A 23625-nucleotide genomic window follows, 5' to 3' on the forward strand; every position below is an offset into this window, starting at 1 on the left:
ATAAAAATTGACACATTTCAAAAGACAAGTCTACAATTAGTTTGTCATTCAAATGATACTTTATCAGCAACGTTTTAGATAAGTAAAGAAAAAGAAAAAACACCCCAAATTAGCCGGTTTCAGCTTATCATCAAATGTGAGGATTTGCTATTAAATATAAGAGATTAACTGGAATCAGCTAATCCTTTCGGCTCTTTCTGACTTGCAAGACACAGACTTTTAAACCAGATGGACAGAACTGAAGCAGCAGAAGTTGAGATGATCTGACTTTTATCCATACTTTTAGTATGGGTCAAGCCCAAAAAACAGAGGATCCTACACTTCCCATGATGCAACTCAATAGCGTCTTTTGTTAAACACTCCCTGCTTGGCACAAACATATCCATATATTTCAAACTTTACCTCCCCAGTTTTGTATTACAGGGCTTCTTTTCAGCGCTAGCCGAGATGACCCGGATGACATCATCAGGGTTATTTTTCAGAAATGGGGAATTTCCCTGCAGCGCTGAAGAAAATACAAGACAAATGTCGATGTGTAAAATCAGTGGATTGCCCCTTTAAAATTGCATCAGTGCTTATGTGTCCACCGGCTCAGTAACAATTACACGGAGCTGTTAGGTATTAAATAATGAACAGGAATAATATCCAAAATGAGCTTTTCTCAGGTGTATGAACCAAAATAAGTGTGAATCATGGCAGCAAACATGACTCTGAAACATCTCCGATGCCTCAATTTTTTTATTAATTCGTCTACAGTATACAAATATTCACACAGAAAATGTTCTCAAAAAAAAGCCCCTGTCTCGTAAACATTCATTTTCTCCTCCTCTTGCAGTCCTGTCTTCTACTTCCTTCATTGTGTGCTGTATTGTCCACGACCTTCCAAATATATATATTTTTTTTTTTCTTCTTTAAAAACAGAGGCCACTGGATCCTCTCGTCATCGTGTCGTCCTGTCACCCAGACACACCTCGTGCACGGCGTCACCCCCTGACATCGCATCTCCGCTGACACGGCCGTCATGTAACCACATGACCCGTCGTGTTGAGCAGCAGCAGTGACAGCAGCCAGGTCCAGGATGAAGGGAAGAAGGCAGAAATCACAGTGTGAAGCAGGAGCTCTTGACATCAGTGCGCTCGGTGCAGGCCCAGAGGTGAGGAACGGGACCGTATTGCATGGGTCAGCTTCGAGCTTAGTGTGTGGTGGTGGTGGTGGTGGTGTTGGTGTTGGTGTTGGTGGTGGGAGGGGTGGCAAGTCTTGGTGTATCAATCAGATCTGGTCAAAAAGTCAATCAAAAAAGTTCATTTTGTTGAACAGATAATCCTTAGTGTTCGTCTTTAAAAAGCTTGGGAACAAACATGGTAGAGGCCACAGACATCGCAGTAGAGTGGAGACATCCCTGCAACTGTCTTAGACTCCCTGGCGTTCATGAATCCTCAGAGTCATGGCACTCCACCCACAAAAAGAATTAATTGCACACAATTTGACCAAAATCTGGTAGTGACACCAAGTTTTAGAAAGGGACAAAGGGTTTAAGACAAAACAAAATGGAAATGGTATGTTGTATGGCTACAGAATGCAGTTAATCAAGTAATAAGGGAGAGCTAGATTACAGGGAAAATGACTGGTGTGGGTTAAATCTGCATATTCAATAAACTCTCTTCAGTAAAGATCAGTTTATAGGGACCCCCACCAATCAAAATGTATTTAAAAACATCTATCAGAACATAATAATGCTAAAACAAAGTATATATAATATATATATATATATGTATATATTTTGAGATGTGCATAAACAGTGACATTGAAGACGCATCAGATAATTTTGGCTCTTGCATTATGTGCTGCATTTTCACTGACGCTGCCCATGTGTTCCTCTCATCTCTATATCTTTATTCAATATGTACTCCGCAAGCAGCGGCTCTTTCCCAAAATACCAGGAAAGCATTAGTGCAACAAACTTTTAGCAGGATTTTTTTTTTTTTTTTTTTTTTTTTTTCTCAAAGGAAATTAATCAAGTACATGAGTTTAGGACTCAAACACTTCACAAGATGCAATTCAGAATTAGAACAGGGGAGAAGTAGTTCGGACACTTGACAAAGAAACTGTCAAAAAATGTGTTATCAGAAATCATAACCTTTATTTTTCTGGGTGTTTTTTTTTTTTTTTTTTTTTCAAGTGTTGCTGTCACTATTGAAAGGGAGATTTAAATATTTTCAGTGGGAACAGCAAATGTCATTCTGCACTGGACATCAACAGTGAAACACAAGACATTGTGTGCTTGGAAATAAATTCATGGACTGCACCTTTAGGCCCTTAACCATAGCGGCTTTTTGGTTTGAACGCAAAGTAACTTTAACAGAAGACAGCGAACAGGTCATGTGTTGTTGGCTGTCCGGATGACAACTATCATGACCTTTGATTGACCTTTCCTTGACCTTTGCAGGTTTTCCTTGTGAGGCTATGAGTGAACTAAATAAAAAGGCATTATTGAAAAATAAGGCTACCAGTCTGGAGCTTTTAAAGGCACCCAGACTGAGCTACATTCCATCTTTAACAACAAAAAGAGGAAAATAAGAGAGAAAATGAAATGTTTTAGCTTACAGTGATGTCCTTTTTTTTTTAGTATTACGGCTAAAACAACTCCTTTTATTTTATTTCTCTCTCTCTTTCACTATCTCACTTTGCAAGTTTTATTTTTTCTTCTTAAATAGACTTTTTAATTTAGAGGAGGAGCGCTTGATTTTCTCTCCATTGTCGCTGGAGTCCTGGGAGGAGGTGCTCTGGAGCTTGTGTTCCCTTCCCACACTTCGGCCCTCCGAGTCCAGGGAGGTGAGAGACGGGTAACGCCCCACGTTGGGCAGCATGCTCGCAGGCAGCTGACCGAAGCTGTAGGACTTCTCCAGGATGCCGTTGTACATGCCCTTTCCTGTCGCAGAGGTGACGTTCCCCTGCGAGAAGGTTACGCTTTGGGACTCCGGGATGATGCGGGTGAGGTCGGGTGAGCCTCTGTGTGCAAATGGGTGGTGCTCCAAGGCCGGGGAGGGCGAGGTGGAGGGCGGGCCTGAGGGGGTGGTGGCCGGAGTTGGAGGGAGAGGAGGAGGCGGCTTGGAGTCCCTGAGACTGCTGCTGCTGCTGCTGCTGGTGTGGGTGGTGGTGGGGGTGGACGCGGAAAGATCCGAACTTTGGCTGAACAGCAGCAGCTCCTCGCGGGAGATCTTACGGTAGGGGGTCTCCGATCCTGGCGTGCAGGGGTTGTGCATCTGCTTGCGGCCCAAGGAAGAGTTGAGAGAGTCTGTGTCGGAGCTGCCCTCCTGAGCCGGTTCCCTGAGAGAGGAGAGCAGACACACGGTCATGACTCAGAGACACTGGCAACAACATTTGAGCAAAAGTTTGAAAAAGGAAAGAAAAGGAAAGGAGTTTTCTCTCTGTTGTTTTGACGCTTGGAAAATGTAGTTAATTCCTCAACACAAACTGTCTCACTCGGCTGGAATGGACACAATTCTTTGTAAAACAGTGACATCTAGTGGCCGTGTGAGAGAGAATCAGTCTTTTGAGCAAATGCCAGTCAACATTGTGTCTTTTAAGTACAATCATTAATTTATTACTATAAACCCAACCATGTGTTTATTATTGTAACCACGACAACAAAGGTCCTCTAACCTTAACAGATCATTGCAGATCATTTTAATCCAAACAATGATCTTTCCCTAAACCTAACCAAACCTTTACCACAGTATTGTCGCATCAAATGTTTAGTTGGTTACTGCATTCAACCTGACCTTTCAGTTTCCTTGGGGTTTAGTCTTTCCTAACACATTAGTGAAGACAATTGAGAATAAAGTGCAGGTTTAAGTGAAGATAAGATCCTGCTTGTTAATTAATTATGTTAGGTATGAACTAATTATGGTGTATCATGTAGAGGTAATTCATGCATCCTCCACATACTAGAAGACACCCAATGAGAAAAGGTTACCATTTAACCCCAAGATTAAAGCATCAGTATGAATGTCTGCATAAAACACCTGTGAGTCCAAACTGTAAAACCATTCCGCGGTGTTCCGGCCACCGCTACATACCCCCTCCTATCCGAGCTGAACATGATATGTTCGTCATCTGCCTCGGGGTGATAGGAGAGGGACGAGCTGGCCATGGACAGCAGGTCGGGGTCTGGGGACATCAGCGAGGACTGTGGGGAGCTCAGCAGGCTCCGGCGGGAACGACACAGGCTGCTGCTGCGTGTCAGCGAAGGCCGGATCATCGTAGCCGCTGGGGGGAAAGATGAAACAGCAAATGATGAAGAACCAGAGAGAAAACCACATTAAAATTAATCTCACTGCATGTTTCTGCAATAGAGAGTTATCAAAACCCTCAACCGGCTCACTTACTCGTGAACTGGGGAATGATGGGAGGCGTATCCTCGTCCAGGTCATCCACTCCTCCTGCGATGGGGTAGGGAGGCACCGACACTCGCGGCATGACCACCCAGCTGTGGTCGGAGTAGAGGCTGGCCGTCAGGCTCGGTAGCCCAGAGTTGTTGACAACAGGGAAGCCGCAAAGCTTCTCGATCTGCTGCCAGCGGTGGAGCCGCTCCCTCAGGCACGCCGTCACCTCTGACAGGGCTTTCCTGAAAAACACAGGTTAATGTTACACATTTATCGGAGATCATAGTGATGTCTGATGTGGCAGACCCAGTAATAAGCTGTCTTTGCTGTGATTCATGAGGATTTGATCAGTTTTGGCACGTGAGCCGACTGGTTTGATGTGAGCCTTGTGCCTGATAAAGTGGTCATAAAGAAGATTTTGCTTTGCTCTCTCTTCCGTCTGATTTGCTTCCTGTATGGCTTTTAAACACAAAGATATTCTTTCCCTCAGCAGCGATACCTGATGTTAAAGTTTTACATAATAGCATTATGTGCTTAAATCTGTGCAGGAACTTGACACTGTACAGGCAGATATTGTCACTGGATATTTTCAAAGAATTTAATCCCTGAGCAAACAAAGCAAACTGACTAAAGATAAAGAGATGAATGAAAGGCTGATTTTTTTTAGTTGCTGTGAAATGGCACCAAAAGCTTCACTCACTCTTTAGCAGATGCTGTAGAACAGTGTAAATATGTATGTGCATACAATCTGCAGTCATACATTATTGACCTGCTTTTTAATATGACACAAGGACCTTTTCTTGTCATATTCAGCACATTAATGCAAATCAATAGTGGCGGCTAAAACAGATGTGGCTGACAAACGCACAGGTCAAGGATAATGAATTCTCTTGTAGTCATAGATTTAGTTGCTCATGCATTTTTTTAACATGTAGTTACTGTTGCATCACATCTCTGTGCGTGTGTGTGTGTGTGTGTGTGTGTGTGTGTGTGTGTGTGTGTGTGTGTGTGTGTGTGTGGTGGTGGTCTCACTTTGCTTCTAGTATCTTGTGGTCCACCTCATCCAGTGATGAACTGTGGGCTACGTGAAGAGTTCCAAACACAGAACTTCTCTTCTTTTTTATTTTCTCTGCCTGAAATTAAAAAAAAAAACACACACATAAAATATTTCATGACTTGAATTTTAATTAATCATTTCTATTCAGAATTTTCTGCTATGCAACAGTAGTTTGGTTTGCAAGGATCGACTGGAAGGCTGCCATTTCCTGCTAAGAGTGGATTCACCTCACTCATCAGTTCACCAGCCAGAAGATTACAGTAGTGATTATGTGTGTGATATTTTACATCAGTTCTACCACTACTCTAGGCCCTGCCAGGCTGCACCACGCTGCTTTTAAACAATACTGGCTGTCGACGAGAGAGCAGACTGATGCACTGAGCTTTATCTGCAGCCCGGCACCAGCAGCTTGGTGGCAGCAGTAAACATGAAAGACTTGAGCGCTCATACACTCCCATGCATGAGCTCCAAGTCACAGCTCCGTGTAGCGTAGCTTGTTACTAGCAAGGTGAAAAACTGGAGTAAGGTCTGATTTTGGCAGGTTTGGTCATCTCCTGCCAGTCAACGCCCAGGGCAGAAAGTTAAAGACTCTTGCAATGGATGTTAATGTCAAATCTGAAGTAAGAAAACTTGACGCTGAACTGGGAATGGCTGCAACATTTGTTAAATTATTTAAGAATATAAATATTAGAACATTTTTAAAAGTTAATGTTTTCCAAGCAGTTCCAGGCAGTTTCAGTTAGCATTTAACAAATCCAAATCAGTGGCTCAATATGAGCAAGGTAAATTCAAATGTATGCTTTTCAAACACTGCTGGCATTTACACAACAGTTTCTGAATCCTTTCAAACACCTTGTACCTGCTCATTTAATGCTCTGTCACTGCGAGTCTTCAAGGCAACGTCTTAAAGACCCACGGTCAAAAGAAGAGATAGTTACCTCGTCTTTGGCGACGCACAGCTGAAACTCTGCGTTCTGTTTCTTGATGTTGTAGTATTGAACCTCCACCTCGTGTGTGAGCTGGAGCCACTTCTGAAGAGCTTCAGGCACCGAGCGCTCCGACTGCATCTCCTTCTCCGCTCGCTTCAGAGCCTTACGCACCTGCACGGGAGGCACGCGACACATCAGGGTCCAGGGTCGGGGTAAGTTCATTGTCAAATGCTTTTAAAAACTTTGTTCAGGAGATCACTGATCAAATAGCTGGTCTTTAAATTTCAAATGAGATGCATTTACTGTTTGCTGTGTTAAAATCTGTTTTGCAAGGGGCAGTCCAGGAAGTCCTACCTGCACTAGCTCCTCCTCGGCGTATTTGAGGCGGCTCAGCTCACATTCAGCTCCCTCTCGCAGCTCTCGAAGCCTGTGAGCCTCCTTTTTGGCCCCGTTGATTTCATCCCTCATTTTTTGCTCGAGGTTTTGCTTTTCCACCGCCACCGTCCGGTTCTCCTCCTGAGCTTTTTCCAGCCTGGGAGGTGACAGGAAATAGACAAGTTGATGCATTTTCACATTTGAATCTACATCTGACTCTAAATCTGATTTGAACCTAAATCTGATTTATTTTGTTGTCTTACCGGCTCTGCAGGTCTAAGAGGCTTTGCTCCGCGTTCTGCAGGCTCTCCAGGTCCTTCATCATCTGAGAAATGTGCACCTTGCTGGACTTGTTTTGCACATAGGCAAACCAGCAGCCCCCAACACCGATCACTATGGAAACCATTAGGACGAAGTCTTTCATCCAATTATGTTGTGGACCTGCAGAGGGAGAAAGGCGGAACAGGACAACATTTAAAAGTACTTTTTTGTATTTAAATACATTTTATTTAATTTTTCTGGTGACCAAAATTAAGAGTGTTGGTATTTGACTTTTATGAATAGTGATGGAGTTTGTATGCGGTTCATACTTACGGAGAGGAGGACCAAACAGCACTGCATCCAGCGCCTTTAGGTTTAGTTTTTGTTTATGCCGCTGGTCTAATATCTTCAGCTGCATCGACATAAATGACGGTTCATTTGCTGCCATTCTGAAATATGAAAAGAGAGAAAAAGAGCATTTAGTGCAGCTTTCTACACGGTCAGATTTAAATTATTTCTATGTTCAGTGGGCATTATAATTGTCTGTGTGTGCACAAACAAAATTGAATTTCTTGGTCCTCCAATTAAAAGACAGCTTTGCATTTAAAAATGTTGCTAATATCATATATATGTATATAATGTGTGTAGATATATATATATATAATGACATTACATTGGCAATGGTGTTCAATATTACAGAATGAATAAAACATTAAGGCATTCCCTCCAGTCATAATAGAACCAATATATCCAATTTTAAAAAACTGGTTAAATACCCTGATGATGTCAGCTCCACAAAAAGATCTGTGAATAAATTAAGATGTAGGAGATTTTGGTAAAACTTTGAAGCTCCTTTGACTACATTATTGCTATAAATATATAAAAAATAATGCAGGACTCAGTAAATAAAAAAAACTGTAAAAATAATGTAAGAGTGTAAAAGTCACAACAAACAGATATAGTATTGTAGTAATAAGTATGATACTGAATGGAGAGCTCAAAGTGTTTACATTGTCTGAACTGTAAGTTAACAGTCAACCATTTCTCCCTCAGCATTCCCAAGTCCTTAAGTAAATAATTTGACAGTTGCAAATCTTGATGAATTGGTAAATATCCCCCCCATGACGATTTAGATGCGGCTCCAGCTCCAAAGGTGTCAAAACTGACAGAAATTAAATTCTGAGAGAAACCTGGTGGATGATTGAATCTTGGCTGCCTCTGGCCTCAGGCTAAAAATAGCAGTATTGATCTTAAAAGCCTCACATCACTCAAATCCTACTAAGAACTACAGGTATGATTGTGTGCCTGTGGGTAGGAAGTGCTCACACAGGTGCACACTCCGGCCTGCATGTATGAATATCACTCAGACACTAGATAATTCTCATGTGTTCTCTCCCTAGGTTGACCACTGTCCCACGAGGGGTGTCCGCACGCCATCGCCATCTTCTCGAAACGGCTCAGACAACATGGCAGCCTGTGGAAATTGTGCTCCTTCGCTGTGACATCACTTAATGAGTCAGCGCCCATCAGCCCTGTGGCGTAATATGAGACCCCCCTCAATAGCCCCTGTGGGCTACTCATGCCGTACATGCAGTTTGCAGAAAGTCACATTCCACAAGTGTCCCACTAACGTCTGGGTTCCTCCTGTAATGTCAGCTCTCAGATTACGTCATCAACAATTTGATCCTCATCGTTCTGTACGAAGGAATTCTGGGAATATTTAGAGTGCTACGAAAAGACTAAACTGTCCAAAGTCAACCACATCGCTCTGAATTCAAAAAGCATGGTGCATGGTTGTAATGTTGGCTGCATTTAAGATCATGTAACAAAAAGTGGCCTCCAAAAAAGAAAATGTCTACAGGCCCCGAGAGAAATCTTTTCTAATACAACATCTACCAGTTTGAGACAAGTCATGTTCCCCCTGTGTGCTGCCTATTACAACCAGCAGTGGGCAGCATTAAACAGAGCAAAGAAAACTGAGGGTGCCTGTGGGTATTGTAACAAAGATCATTATATTGCTACTGCTCATAAACACTCTTCACTGGTCACCAGCGGCAAAGCAAAAACAAGAACATCTTAATTAGAGGATAAAGAATTGACATTTAGCGCTTGTACTGAAGGTGCAGAACAGCAACAATTCATTGCTTAAGTCTTGTCATCAGTATCACTGATGCAGGCTGTGTAGCGCTGTTCCTGCGGGGGCAATAAGGCGAGCCGCACTAACCGAGGTAAGGTGTTCCCCGTGACCCGGAAGTCCCGGAAGTTCTTCTCGTACTGCGGCAGCTCCACCGACTCCTTCAGCCACTGCACCGTGTCCTCCATGGTCCAGTTGTGGACTGAGGGAGGGAGTGAGAGCAGGTGAGTCATTCATATATGTTTAAGCATTGAGATGTTGCTTTTGATCAAGAGCAACTCACAGAGAAACAAAGGTTAAGAATAAACAGAGGTGGAAGGAGAGTTAAGATCCTTTAGTTCAGTAATAGTAACAAGTAAAAGTCCTTCATTCAAATCAGTCTTTACTCATTCTGCTGAAAAATGGCTCTTATCTGATATTGTATATATTATATATATTATTTTTAAATTGTTAATACTGATGCATCATTTTCCTTTTGCAGCTGGTCTGGGTGGAGTTCTTGCACTAACTGCACTGACTGCAGTTAGTTTTATCCAGTGGTTCCCAAACTAGGGGTTGGAAAGTTCTGCTACACATATCTACATTTGTTTTTTTTTCTTTGTTTTTTTTTTCTTTGATTAGTTTTTTCCTTTTAGACTTTTTGAGTTTTTCCGTCTTTGAGCCTTTCACTGAGAAACATCTTAATCTGAGAAGTGACGAACGATTTTAAATAAAAGTAGAGGAGTGAAAACCAGATTTGTACTTAAGTGTAGTTGTTTGAATAAATATACTCAGTTACATTCCACGCCTGAGTATACATTTTTGTACTTACTACAAACAGGAAATGAGTGTAAAGATCAAAGAAACCTGATTAAAAATATATAATATACAGTATTTACAGCTGTGGTCCTGCAGCCTGCACCTCAACCAGAAAGTAGGAAGTTAATTTTCTGCTGTGTGAGTGTTTATTTCAAATACTAAGGGAGCATGAGAGCATGTTTAAAACTTGTTCCAAAATCGCTTAGCTCCACACATATTTCCAGAGTGATAAACAAACACTGCTGCATACAGGCTGACAGTAACAGATTTGGAGGGGTGGGGTGGGGTGGGGGGGCTCTATTTGAAGACAAACCACACATGTGACTTTGTGTCAGATTTTGTCCTCATGTGAAATTCAAATAAGAGAAGTAGTAGGAGAAATTCATCTACAGGAAAAGTTAGTGTGATCAAAATGAAAAAAGAAAAAACATTTGCCCTTGAGCAGATTAATAATTAAAATAATACCAGTAAATCATGATTAAAACTGCTCAGAATTGCAAATGGACTCCGTGACTAAATACATCCTTAAACATTAATGAGTGTCGGCTCACTCAGACTTTTATATCACGATGTGCAGAGAAAATAAGAGGTCACAGTTCTGGGTAAACACACCCTGAAGTGTACGTCATTGTTTAGTCTCTCCTTCAGCCCTTGAAGCGTCGAGCTTGCAGAAGTCCGCTTGAGTTTTCAGAGAACTGGAAAGTCACTCAAGGTGGTGATGAGGATTCTCTCTGGGGATACTCGACTAGGGTTTGCTAAAGCGCTACAGGAGTACACCATGAGTGAAGAGGATGTCTCACCTGCCGACTGCACCTGGCGGATTTCGGGTATTTATATAGTTAAAGGCTGCCTCTGCTTTACAACAGATATTTAACAAAATAAAATGATCCTCCTCTGTCACCACCTGTACTATTCTCCCTCCTCTTGCTTCAGTGAGCTTTTCTCTCCCCCTTCCTCCTTTGCACAAGGCAGTAAATGAAGGGGGTTATGTGTTTTTTGGTGACCTTAGTGCAGAGACAGTTAACTTCTTTGCTTTACCTTCGGAGGTCTTCCAGCCCTTCCACAGCTCCTCCACAGTGATGTGCTGGTCTTCACGGTGCAGGTTGCTGTGTTTGTTGGTTTGCTGCTGCTTCATGTCTTCTATTATAAACTGAAAAAGAGGACAAAGAATTTAGGCTGTTCATAGTTATCACAATATGTATGTATTTTTTTGGTTTACAACATTTTAAAATTAGTGTTTTTTGCAAAAAAAAAAAAAAAACTCTGGGGGAGACACACATGACTGCTTGTCTGTATATGTCCATGTGTGGTTTTGACAGAGGGAGCCGCAGAAAGTTGGCTTTGCCTAAAAGTCTGGCTTTGGATCACACACACACGCACACACACACACTTTCTTTTCATTCTCCTTTCTTCCTTTTAGGGACTTTGAAAAGAGAAAGGCACCACTTCCACCTGCGTGTGCATTTATGTGTGTGTGTTCAGTTTCCGGCTCTCCTCCTTTGGCAGCTTAGAACTAAAGTGCCCCGCAGAAAATAAAAAGCCATAGCAAACAAACCCACCAAAAGAATTGCCAGAACACCAGTAGAATTAACATGAAGTATGGCTGACAACCGAACACCTCAAAGCATTTATCTTGCAGTACTGTGTTTGTGTGTGCGGTCTTGGCATCACCTAAAAACATTGTGACTCTTGTGTAGCTCATACATCCTCCCTGTTTTTGATAAATAATTAACCTTTGATGTTACTGCAGTTAAGTGTCATGCTTATCCACCAACATGTACTGCAATTTAAATCTGCGAAGTAGCAGCAAAAGGTTGCTGCGTGCAAAGTTAAAACATTTGAATTACTCGTATATACACTTTAAGCTGAGATTTGAGGAGAACTGTTAGTTATGTGAAAGCTAGGCTAACCGTCTCCTGGCTCGAGCCAATTAACGCACAGATGTGAGAGTGGTATCAATCTTCTCAGCTAACTCCAATGAACAATTGACCAAAATGTCCAACCCTTACTTGAATTGAAATTTTTTTTTTTCTGAACATGTCCTCCTTTATTGGTCTAATTAATGTTTAAAAATGTCCAAGATACTTGTACATTAAAGGAAATACACCTGAAACCTTATAGTTAAGTTCATGGACAACTTGTGAATATGCAAAAGTTGCATGTAGCAATTTAATGTTAATTATAAATATATTGTAAGCTAGCAAGAAGCAGGCAGATCTGCTGTTAATTGTTGCTAAGGGAAACATCAAGAGAAGTATTATCTGGTAGAATCATTAGCAAAGATGCTTAAGTGAAAGTGTAAAATCACAGAGGAATTGAGAGTTCCTGAGTTTTCATCCTTGGTGTGATCAGTGGGGAGCTGAATGTACTGTCTGTAGCACTAGCATATAATGTCTGTACATGTCAGCAGCAAATAAAAGGTGCCACAAAGTCAGGAAGTACAAGTTAGAGCAGAAAACTTATCAGTGAGGGTATATGAAATCATTTAAAACTGAATGTTGTAGCTGCAGCTGAGGGTGTTTTGACATTTCACACTGCGGTGAATCATAGATACAGATCAATGAGTTTCACGTCTGACTTGATGAGAATAAAACAGCACACCCAGCCTCCCACACAGCTTGAAAGATGTCATGTGCCTGCAGTAAGACACAAGTTATCATTGATGCTTGACTGCACCAAATCGCCTTGAAACAGTCATAAAAGCATTTAAAGATACAACTGCACTTCTCATGGCATAGAAAAACACAAACGTGCAGACGTGGCAATCATTTTCAAAACCCACTCACACACTTTCACACATGTCCGCTGTGTGCACAGAGCGTCTGAAGGAGTGCTGTGAGTCTGACAGTGAATACACAATGGCAGTCAGGTGTTGAGAGGCTGCCTGCTACAAATGTTTCCAGCCTTGCACACATTTTCCTGTCATAGACGAAGAAAAAAAAAAAAAAAAATCTGTCTGTGATCAAATTGAATTGTCAGAAAGTGTCCTCTGTGAGATTCACTCCTGGCTCATGCACTCATTTAAATATATTCTAATCACACATTTAAGAGATGGGAGAGGAGGATACTTAAGTTGTCAGAGTGAGAAAAAAATAGTGAACCCATTATTTTGTAGGCACAAAATCAAGCATCTTTTACACTGAAGGGTTTGAAAAATAAAAGCACAGGAATGGATACTGTAAAGTGGGTGAAAATGTATTTGAAAGCTCAATGTCTGTTTAACTAATTTATGCCTGATGTACATTTCTTTTATATAGTGGATAACACCCATGTTACGAGTTCTGGACGGCTGTGGGAAGAAGGGTGTGCCTAATGGTGATTCCAAGTACTTTTATCAGCAGGCTGATTCCACCTTCACACACAAACCTGGTGTGTGACACAGGATTTTGAACAAACATTCAACATGCATGTGACCATTCATAGCGAGTTGTGGGCAAAATATAGGTGGCGTGGCTATTCATGTCCACAACTGTGGTTTCTTTTCTTACTGCTGAAGCACAAATACTGTAGATTTAAAACTGTAAAAATTCTGTGTTTGATAGGAAATGCTTTTACAGTGGAGATTTAATGAGTCACACACTGCTAACAATCTCGCACCTTTTGAACCTTTTGAATCACTTTATTAAATTGTTTCTTTAGGTGGGAGACAATTTCCAGCTTTTGGTCAGCATAAGTGATTGAGCATAATAACTACCTGAGTGATTTGAACATTTTTTCTTGCTAGTAATCAAGGTAAAAAAAAATTGAACTGCTGGTGAAGCTGGATGAATATATGTTAAAATATATGTACATCATTTTGTGGCGATCCATCCAATTGTTGTTGAGATATTTTGGTCTAGAAGAGATTCATCAGACTCACATTAATGGGTCCAGAATCTAACCTTATTATTTTGTCTCTTAATGAAAGGATCTTGCAACACCAAAGAAATGTATGTCAGAGGGCTCAACTTCAACACCAATAGCTACATTTATAAGGTTGTAGAGACTACAGATTTATACTGAACCCTCAAATAATCCCAGAGTAACTCCGTAGTTGTTGTAGCCTGTGTCCATCCATGTCAGAGGTTTTTCTAAGGTCCCCCATTTGGGTCTGAAAAGCTTTTTCACCACATCAGTTGTGGACAAAATACTCAAGAGAGGCCTAAAAACTTTGCACAGTGCTTTTTTGTCTCTGTTCACCTTCTTCTTTCAAATGCAAATCAGTTTTGTCTCTGACGTCAAGCCAGGAAACAGCTAAAGGAACCAACTGTCTGCTGAGTCACTGGAGGGACCACAATGTGTGCAATACAAGTCCAAACAAATGTCTTTGCAAAGCCCTTAATGCTCACTGTACTTGAGAAATGAAGTCCTGCTGGCAGAGGACATGTGCAAGAACAAGAATAGAAAAGAGTCTGAAGAATGAATGGTTTATTAAAAATAACTTACATGTGTAAATTTGTTAATCATATCAAACGTCTTCATTTTATTTACAGATAATTAGACGTTTGTAAAAGAGCATTTTTATAAAATCTCATCTCAAGGGAAACTAGGTAAATTTGGTTAAAGTAACATCCAACGAATCCAACATCTGATCACTGTGTAACAGATAACTCACTCAGGATCCAAGTCAAATATTTACAATAGCAAAAGAAAGATTACTCAGGAAAGTAGAAAAAGACAAAAAGCTGACTCATTGGAGCATTGAAAGTGACAGTAATTGTTTAAAGTGCTGGATCATGACACCTACTTGCGGGCAGGCCAACGGAGCTGCTTTGCATATGGTCAAAGGCAGCTTTGTGATGTTTTATAGAGTCATATAAAATATGTGGTGAGCCTTTGTGCGGTTGCCTTCGGCCTTGGTGGTTAAGAGTTTAGATAGTCTGATAGCTGTGATAATTACAGCCATGGTGTGGAGCCTGTTGAAATATCAAAGGAGGCGAAATTAATGCAAGAAAAAAAGAGATGAAGTGTTTTTTAGATTGTGTTTGTAGAGAGCTACAACTCTCCCTGAGGACCAGCAGTCAGTCCTGAGAGGACAATAGTATGTACACATATTCTATACTTACACACACACACACGGGCCTAGTACAGACAGGGTATGACACATGGTCACACACAGCCAGTGACAGACACACACACACAGGGTGGCAAACAAAGACATATTTGTTCACATCAGATTCCAGATTGGGGGTAGTTGGCTGAGTTTGAGTCTCTTCCCATGAGCCTCTGCTCTCTCTCTAAAAGTCGACTGTTACTCTTTTCACCCCTGATATCGACTGTATCAGCCCATCTGTCCACATCTACTCAACTAATTTACTGAAAGTTATTACATCCACCGTCCATCTATCATCATCAACCCAAAATGAATTTACTCTATGACATACCTCCACATTAATAAAACCCATTAGGTATGTGAAATTGCAGATTACTGCAGATTTGATTAATTGTTATTAATGCGTCCTAAATGTGGGACAAAAAGTTTGCCGTGCTCGGATTTGATTTATGCAACACACAAATTACTTGGAGCACAACTGATTTATCACACATGACAGCTGGGCAGCTTCATTGTGAAACTATCACTTTCATGATTAAATCTTCCTCGTGCTTTTATTTTGAGAATTCAGAAACGAGCTTGGTTATTTAACCCGAGATCATAGAAGGTATCTTTGCATAACTTCTTGTTAGAAGGAAAATTAAATTTTTATCATGATATTCTTAGAGCAGCAAAGGTCGGTGCTGTTTTTTTTTTTTTTTTTCTTTAAGGATCCAAAACGATGAAAATCTATCTTTGCAAAAAGTTTTGGTTTATTTGTCCAGGATTTGAGTGGAGGTGGCAATATTGATACACGGTTGAAAAGTTATTGATGGTTAAATCGAAGTACCAGATACAAATGTCTGTTTCTAGCTACTGATACCAAACATGGTACTATAACCAAAGATATAAAAAAAAAAATCATAAAAATCCAATATTACTATAAATACAGTTGACAAATTTATATCAACTCAGGATATGCATCATCGCACTGACCTACTCTGCAAGGGAAGTAAGTGGGCTTTTGTTTGTGTTCCTCTCATCATTTAAAAATGACATTTAACAGCAACATCTTCCAAAAATACACCACAAAATATGCTGCCAACCTTTTTTTAAATGGACTGTTTCTTTTATAGAGAGTAGTTCCAATGAAAACTGTCATCAGTGAGGTCTGTGCATTATCCAGAGCAACAAGAACAGTGTTTCTTGAAAATGTTTTTATTAAAGAAATAGCTCAACATTTTGTCTCGATTCGAAGCGGGAGGTTGTAAATGGAACGTTCCCTCTAGAACATTCCCAGACAAGTCAACAAACGCCTTCGAGAACCTTCCGAGATTCCTCCCTTCTATAGATACCGCCGGGACGCTCCATGAGCCTCCTCAAATGTCCTCTGATCATACTAACCTAAACACAAGTAAGACATATATACAGTACAGTGTGCTCGCACAGATGTAGAACTCACATGTAAGCTTAATTTTTTTCAACCAAGATGTGATGCCAGGGCCTGTCAAGAACTAATAAAGCACATGCACATACACAGCAGCAACTACCCACCCCCTCCCCCCCACCCCCCCACCGGCTGTGACGTCGGTTGGGCATTTGCAGTTTCAAAGTGATGCAACACGATCCAGCCAAACGTCTCGTTGGCAGACGGGCTGCGCGTAGCCCCAGCACCGCACCCCGAGGAGAGGACGTGCACCTGCCGTCCCCAGTGACTGACACCCCCCCCCCTTTCCCAAATGTCACTCAAAACTCCCCAATGATGCCCAGACTCACAGAGTAACCGGAGACAGGATTATGTCTATCAGGATAACGGCTGGATTTGATTCCTAATTAAATTCTTCCACGGTGGTCCAATTACAGATGCTTTTGGAAGACCATAAAAAAGTAATTACTATTGGTTTTGAGACTATAAACACACATGAAGAGTGTATTCCTGTTTACATTTATTCAGGCTGATGGCAGTTTTGATCTGAGACCAGCCATGTGGATGGCAAAAATCTATGATAATGCTACTAAACTGACATTGTGCAGCTCATAAAACTGCCAAAATCTACCTTTTACCCTCATCACGACAATTGATTCTGGCAAAGATCTATCTGCTTGCTTCCCCTAAGGGCTGTGTGTGTTCTGCTGTGACTCTCTGCTCAAAACATCAACTTCAAACAGCAGTCAAAGCCTTTCTTGTTCCCCATGCTGACTGATAACTCTGTGACGTGACATGTCGGTGAACACTGTAGTCGTAAAGGGAACTGAGACTTGTTGGCCTCACCACTTCCTTGTTTGTTCTCACGGCCTCCCCACTCCACAGTGAAAGTTTAAATAGGTTTGAGTACACATGGTAGAAGGTACTTTTGTGTGTGTGTGTGTGTGTGTGTGTGTTTGTGTGTGTGTGTGTGTGGGCCCAATGGTAAAACAGTTAATGAGAATCCAGTGAATGAAAATTAAAAAACACCATGGTTACATGCCACAGATGTAGCATCAGCTAGCTTGTGGAGGCTAATCCAAAGGGAGATCGAAATTTGACTTTGTCATAGTCACATATATTCATGTCAATGATTCAGCAACCGTGCACTAATACAAACTATGACACATGGGTTGGTGTTAATATGTATGTGAGGGTTAATTTCCCTGTAACTTAGCAACACTGATTGTTGTTTAGATACAGAGGAATTTTACAGGTAAAACAAATGTTACATTACAGCGCTGCCAGGTAACTCGCAAGTGACTGATAAGTTCCTTTAAATTGTATTTCGATAACAAACTGTTCATGTCAGCTGGTATAAGATTCACTGTGGCAAATGAAAGACAGTGTGTTACGGCTCTGCCACAGCTCTACAGTTTTTTTCTCTTGTGTTTCCTTGTTTCCCCTCGTGTCTCCCCCTCCCCTCTTATGTATGTGTGCGTGTGTGTGTGTGTATGTGGGCATGACTTCTCTCTCCTGGCTCCTGGCATCATTCCACACCTGCTACCCATCAACTCATCAAGCAACCTGTTCAAGAATCCCGGCCTCTCTCATCGCCAGATTGTTCCGTCTGCTTAGCGGTAGACTTGCTCCCGGCCACTCTAGTTATTTGAGAAGTATTTTCTAGAGTTACTTGTTGTTCCTTTCCCTGCCTGCGTTTAACGTCTTTTTCCTCTGCGTCCAGAATCCCAGCACCAGCCAGCCTCCGCCTTCACCGCCACCACTGCCAATCCCTCTGCCTTTACCCCCTGCTCTCACCCTCAGCCGGTCTCCACCATTCCCTGCTTCAACCATCCTCAGTCGACCCAATCAGCCCTCTCCAGCCATCAGCTTCCCCAGAATAACTCTTTTGTCAATAAAACCACTTAACTTTACCCCACCTTAGCCTCCTGAGTCTGCTTTCAGGTCCAAACACAAACTTTTACACAGCCAGTGTTTCTGATCCTCCAGTTAAGACATGCCAATGGGTCATTCATGCATTTCTTGAAAATGAATCTGAAAAATCAAAATACCATAAAGGAGTATAAAACTATTTAGTTCACAGCTTAAATTTCTGGATAAGTTAAGGAGGCTTACACCATCACTGGACTCTGGAACGAAGCAGAGAGATACTGTAGCAGCTCCATCTGAAGACTGCCTGAACAAAGACAAACCAGAAATAGTCCTAGTCTTGCTGCTTGCTTTTTTCTTGCTAAAGAATGTGATTTAGAGATTTCATCCCCATCAGTACTGCCTTGACTCCAGCAACAGATAAAGCATGAATCAAGAATCATATATGCAGAAGTGCTGACAGTCCAACAACCAAGACTTACTCTGCCATTTATTTTCTTGATTATTCTATGAACCAATTTCTGGTTTTATCTTTACTATCATAAAAAAATAAAGAGAAAGCTAGAACAGGAGAGTTTTTCGCATCTTTGCCTCAAAAGTAAGATACTTTTTTTTTATCTGAAGTTGTTATGGACTTTGTAAAAACCACTAAATGTCTCAACCCAGTGTGTACAGTTCCAAAAATATACTGGATTTAAAACGGAAATACACAGAAAGAAGTCAATCCTCTTCATACTCCATCAATAAAGCCTTTTAATATGAGTTTTCTTATATTTTGTTCATATTCATAAATCACTTCCTTTACTGCTCAACATGCTCTACAAACCCCAAACACGTAAACATAGCCAAACGCCAAATGGTATCATTGTGCCCATATATCTCCACTGCGTCTGTGACAGCAAGACCTCTCGTTTCATCCTTACCACCAGCTTAAGAATCTCTGAAATGCATGTCATGAAAAACTGGATATCCTGACCACGGCTTTAACATTACAAATATGACCTTCCACTCATCTGAGTCATCCTCTTAAATTTTAGGTAACATGAGAAGAAGTAGAGGAGGAAAAGCAGGAAGTGCCACAGAGAGTTTTTTTGTTGGCTGCGTGTAAGGTTTCAGCCAGGTGGCAAAAGGGGTGAGCGGGTGATGAGGATCTTGCACCCGCTCCTGGACCTTTCATTCCCCATAAGTGTGTCACTCCTTTCAAGTCATCACTGCTAGGAAGAAGTGCTTTATGGTGAAATTTGATTCAAAGTTGCATCAAGAGCCTGAATTTTTTTAGGAGCCAAACTGAAAAAATGAATTAAGCTAAGTTTTTTTAAATTGGCTGCACAGGTTCTTTGTTTTTTCTTCAGGCTACAGACTTTTAAATCTGCAAGAGTGAAAGTAAAATAAGACTGACTGTCAAAGTTCACTTGTTTTAGGTCACACAACAGTGTCCATATTCCAATAAGAGTAACTGATAGACGGTCGCTAATTTGGTGAAAGGAGCATCCATCATGTTATGAAACCCTGCTCCGCCTGCCACTGGAGCCCAGAGAAGAAGCTTGGAAATCCTCAGTAATCAGCGACAGCCAAAAACAACTTGTGTTTTCTGCTGGAAAGAAACAGACACGTCTCATTTCCCTTATAAAGACAAAGGGTGAAAACGGGTTAGGAGGCTCTATGTAATGCACGCTTACATACAAGCATCAGGGTTACATGTACAGACACACATCTCCTTAATAATGTGGGCCAGGGGCCAGTTCCAACACTGCAGCCCTCAGGGGTCTTTAGACAGGACTCATATAGGGTCCAGCTCTTTCCTGAGGCGTCACAGCAGGGCTGCAGGGTATAACTGTTTCTCACACCAGCACTTCTCAGCCAGTTAAAAATGACTCCTGCCAACACACACACACACAGAAAATGTGACCAGGGTCCTGAGTGGTTTCTTTTGAACGTAAGAGGTCGTTGATTACCAAGAGACGCGCAGGGCACAGCAGGTCAGAGTGCTCTCAGATGTCAGCCCTAGCCCTCTAGTCACTCACAGAAACCTGTCTCTTCACTCTCCACACCTCCCCCCACACACACACACAATAACACACTACCAGTGTCACTACAGTCATCTTTCAGCTGCACAAACTGTCTCATCTATGGTTTTTTTGATTACTAGCAAAGACTTAACTTCAAGGACACCAAATCTCAAATAAAGGCCTGTCTTATGCTAATAATTGTACATGGTGAAGGACAGGGTGGTCCAGGGTGGTGCATAAACACTAAAATTCTAATAAAACTATAAATATTTTTTTAAAAAAAAGATTTTTTTGTTGTTTGTTGGAAAAACACTCAGTAAAAACACTAAAAATATTTGTGTGTGTGTGTTTCTGATGTCAGGAATGCCGACACCAGTTTGGCTCTCTCCTCTGATGACTAACTGCTAAATGTTATAAATTATTTGACTTTTGGGACAACTACAAAGACCGGCCTGCTGCTACAAGCTGTTAGTCACTGTTTGCACTGTAAAGTAAATATTTACTAGTATGTGGTGATCCACTTTCAGAGGTGACAGGAAAAGTATTCCTGTGTCAACACTTGGGGTTTAACAAGCAGTTTGGTTCTGCTAAAGCTAACGATCTGAGAGATAGTGGATTTTTATAGCGACGGTACCATGAGAAGGTGGTCATATAGTAACAATATGGGAACCATGGCATGAAAAGCAAATCTCTTTCCAACAGCAACAGAACTTACATTCTATAATTATAAAGGTTTTGCTTTTGTTTGACCTAAAAGATAAAGCAATATTCATGTAGTCATCACATTTACTTTGGGACGCCTTCAGGAGGTCACGACCCCAGGTTGGAAACTGTCACTTTAACCCTAAAGGCCACATGCTTCAGCTTAGCTGTTTGTTTAAAACTAATATGCCTCTGCATGTGTCCTCTGGCGACACTCTTGAATGTAGATTGACGAAGCTCACCTCCACGCTTTCATTGACCTCTATTCCCCCGTCATTGTCGTCATCCAGCTGTTTGTGGATGTGCCGTAGCGCCTCCAGACTGAAGCGGTCGGCCTCGCCCATGCATGGCGGCATCACTATGAGACAGGGGTCTGCAAGGGTGACAAAGAAAGCAAATTTAGGTCAGCGATGAAGGGTCAGGAGAGGGTTAAACACCACCTGGGGGAAGTTTACAAAGTGGGCACTTATGTGTCAGGAGGGACACAACAACAATTAGCATAATTGTCTTTGTGTTGTTTAGGTAAAACAGTGTTTATGAGGTGTTAGCAAACAGTAGTTAATAAACAAAGAAATGCTTGATTTTGCATAATTGTATGTGATGATGCTAATACACTCGCTTGTGATGATAAAGTCTTGAGTTGGGTTTTAAGAACAAAGAATATTAAGATGCTAACCCTCACATAATGTTTGTTTCCCTAGGAGGATAGTGACAGACCCATTTTCCTCCTGAGTGCACGCCGTACTGACACTTTGTTTAAAGATGGCTCCACCTTCAGCGGCCTGACCAAACCCGCCCTCCAGGCATTTACTAAAATGCGCTCCACTTCCTTGTGTGATTTGGAAGAAGGACAAGTTGTGAAATGAGTTTCTGTGCCTTTAGCAGGGGTACTCCTTCAACATTTACTCCAATAAGTAAAACAGGTTTGCCTTAGTCTAATAAATGTCTCTGGATGGCTTTGATTGTCATCCTAGAAAACAAAAACATGGATCTCCCATGAATCTTAAAAGTTAATTAATGATTAATTAGTATAATCTAATTAGTATAAGTTCAGATCATATAAAGGAGCTCAGCAGCACACAGTCCACTCATTGCTCCTGCTGCACGCTGTCATGTGCTGTATCATCCCTGCAGCGCCCCCAAGGCACGCCCCTCCTTGTTTTTATTCAGTCCCTCTCCTGTCCCACCGGGGAAGTGAGCCCATTACTTCCAGCCTTCCAAGCAATGGGCAGTTTGAGCTGGCAAAGAGCCAAACTGTCTCAGTGGAGCCACATGTGTTACACACCACACACACACACACACACACCCACACACACACACACACACAGATCTGAACAACCACAGGAACAGTAACTCATACAAAAACTCACACATAAAATCAAAACCACATTTAGTAAGATTTAAGTCACAGTCCTGAGGATCCCTCCATAAGTTTGATGCACAAGGACAGAACACTGCAGGTTGTTAAACTGTCTGGCAATGCCTGACATAAAATGATGCTCTCCGTTTGGCAAAAGTTTCAGAACAAACATAAAGCCAAACAGCAGCCCTGGCAGAAACAACAACACCCAGACAACGAATAGACACCAACTTGCCGCCAAACACACATATCAGGCCTTACTATACTATGACTTATTGAATGGGTGGCATGGTGGGGAAGTGGTTGGGACTGTTGCCTCAAAACAAAGAAGAGTGTTGGTTCGAACCATGGTTTGGAAAATTTCTATGGTGAATTTGTATGTTCTTCTTGTACCTGTGAGGGTTTTCTGGGTAATCCAGCTCCCTCCCAAACACCAAATACATGGAAGTTTGGCTAATTGGTTACTCAAATGTCTTACTATTAAATGATGTTATTATGGCTTACTATACTATGACTTTTTTTATGCCTTACTATACCATGACTTTTTATGCCTTTGAGAGAGAGATGCCTTACTATACTGCAATATTTTTGTACCTTACAATACTGCAATATTTTTGTACCTTTCAATACTATGATGCTTTTATGCATCCCTATATGTGACTTTGTGATGGGGCAGCATGCTGGTACAGTTGTGGGAACTATTGCCTTTCAAATGCCTATACTATGACGTTTTTTGAAAATTCTATGCCTTAATATATTATGATGTTTCATGCCTACCCATTCTATGACATTTTTATGCATTGAATAATAATAGCTGATGATGGGGCAGATTGGTGGTACAACGGATAGGAATATTACCTCACACTGAAAAGGTTATTGTTTCAAAACCCGTTATGGACCTAAACTGTCTTTTGCCTTTTTTTGAAATTTAAAGCAAAACTATAACATGACTTTTTTTGGCATTCTTATGCCTTACTATAATGATGTTTTTTTGACGTTTTATGCAATACTATATTAAGATGTTTTTTTTGTCATTTTTATGCTGTGTTAGGCCTTACTTTACAATGTCGTTCTATCCATTACCATACTATGACATTTTTTTTCTTTTTTGTGCCCTATTATACTATGATTTTTTTTGGCCTTTTGGGCCTTACTTTACTATGTCGTTGTATCATGCTATGACATTTTTATGACCTTTAATGCCTTATAATACTGTGTGGGTTGATGCCTTACCATATTTTGACATTTTTATGACCTTTTAATGCCTTAGTATGCTATGGTGTTTTTTTGACATTTTTTGCCATACTAT

The 23625-nt window shown here is 41.2% G+C and overlaps 1 protein-coding gene across 1 annotated transcript; it reads right to left on the reverse strand.

The window, feature by feature from the left end:
- Window positions 1-2654: 2654 nt before the first annotated feature.
- On the reverse strand, window positions 2655-21345 carry stim2 (stromal interaction molecule 2; the record flags this gene model as incomplete). The annotated part of the gene is made up of 11 exons (XM_022760739.1): window positions 2655-3327; window positions 4026-4269; window positions 4389-4627; window positions 5418-5518; window positions 6381-6542; window positions 6726-6903; window positions 7010-7187; window positions 7341-7456; window positions 9232-9343; window positions 10978-11089; window positions 21199-21345. Coding segments are annotated over 11 exons (2223 nt in total), but the record flags the coding sequence as incomplete, so codon positions are not given.
- Between the last annotated feature and the right edge of the window lie 2280 nt (window positions 21346-23625).

The sequence above is a fragment of the Seriola dumerili genome, unplaced genomic scaffold (assembly GCF_002260705.1).
Source record: "Seriola dumerili isolate Sdu_G_001 unplaced genomic scaffold, Sdu_1.0 BDQW01000362.1, whole genome shotgun sequence".
NCBI lineage: Eukaryota > Metazoa > Chordata > Actinopteri > Carangiformes > Carangidae > Seriola > Seriola dumerili.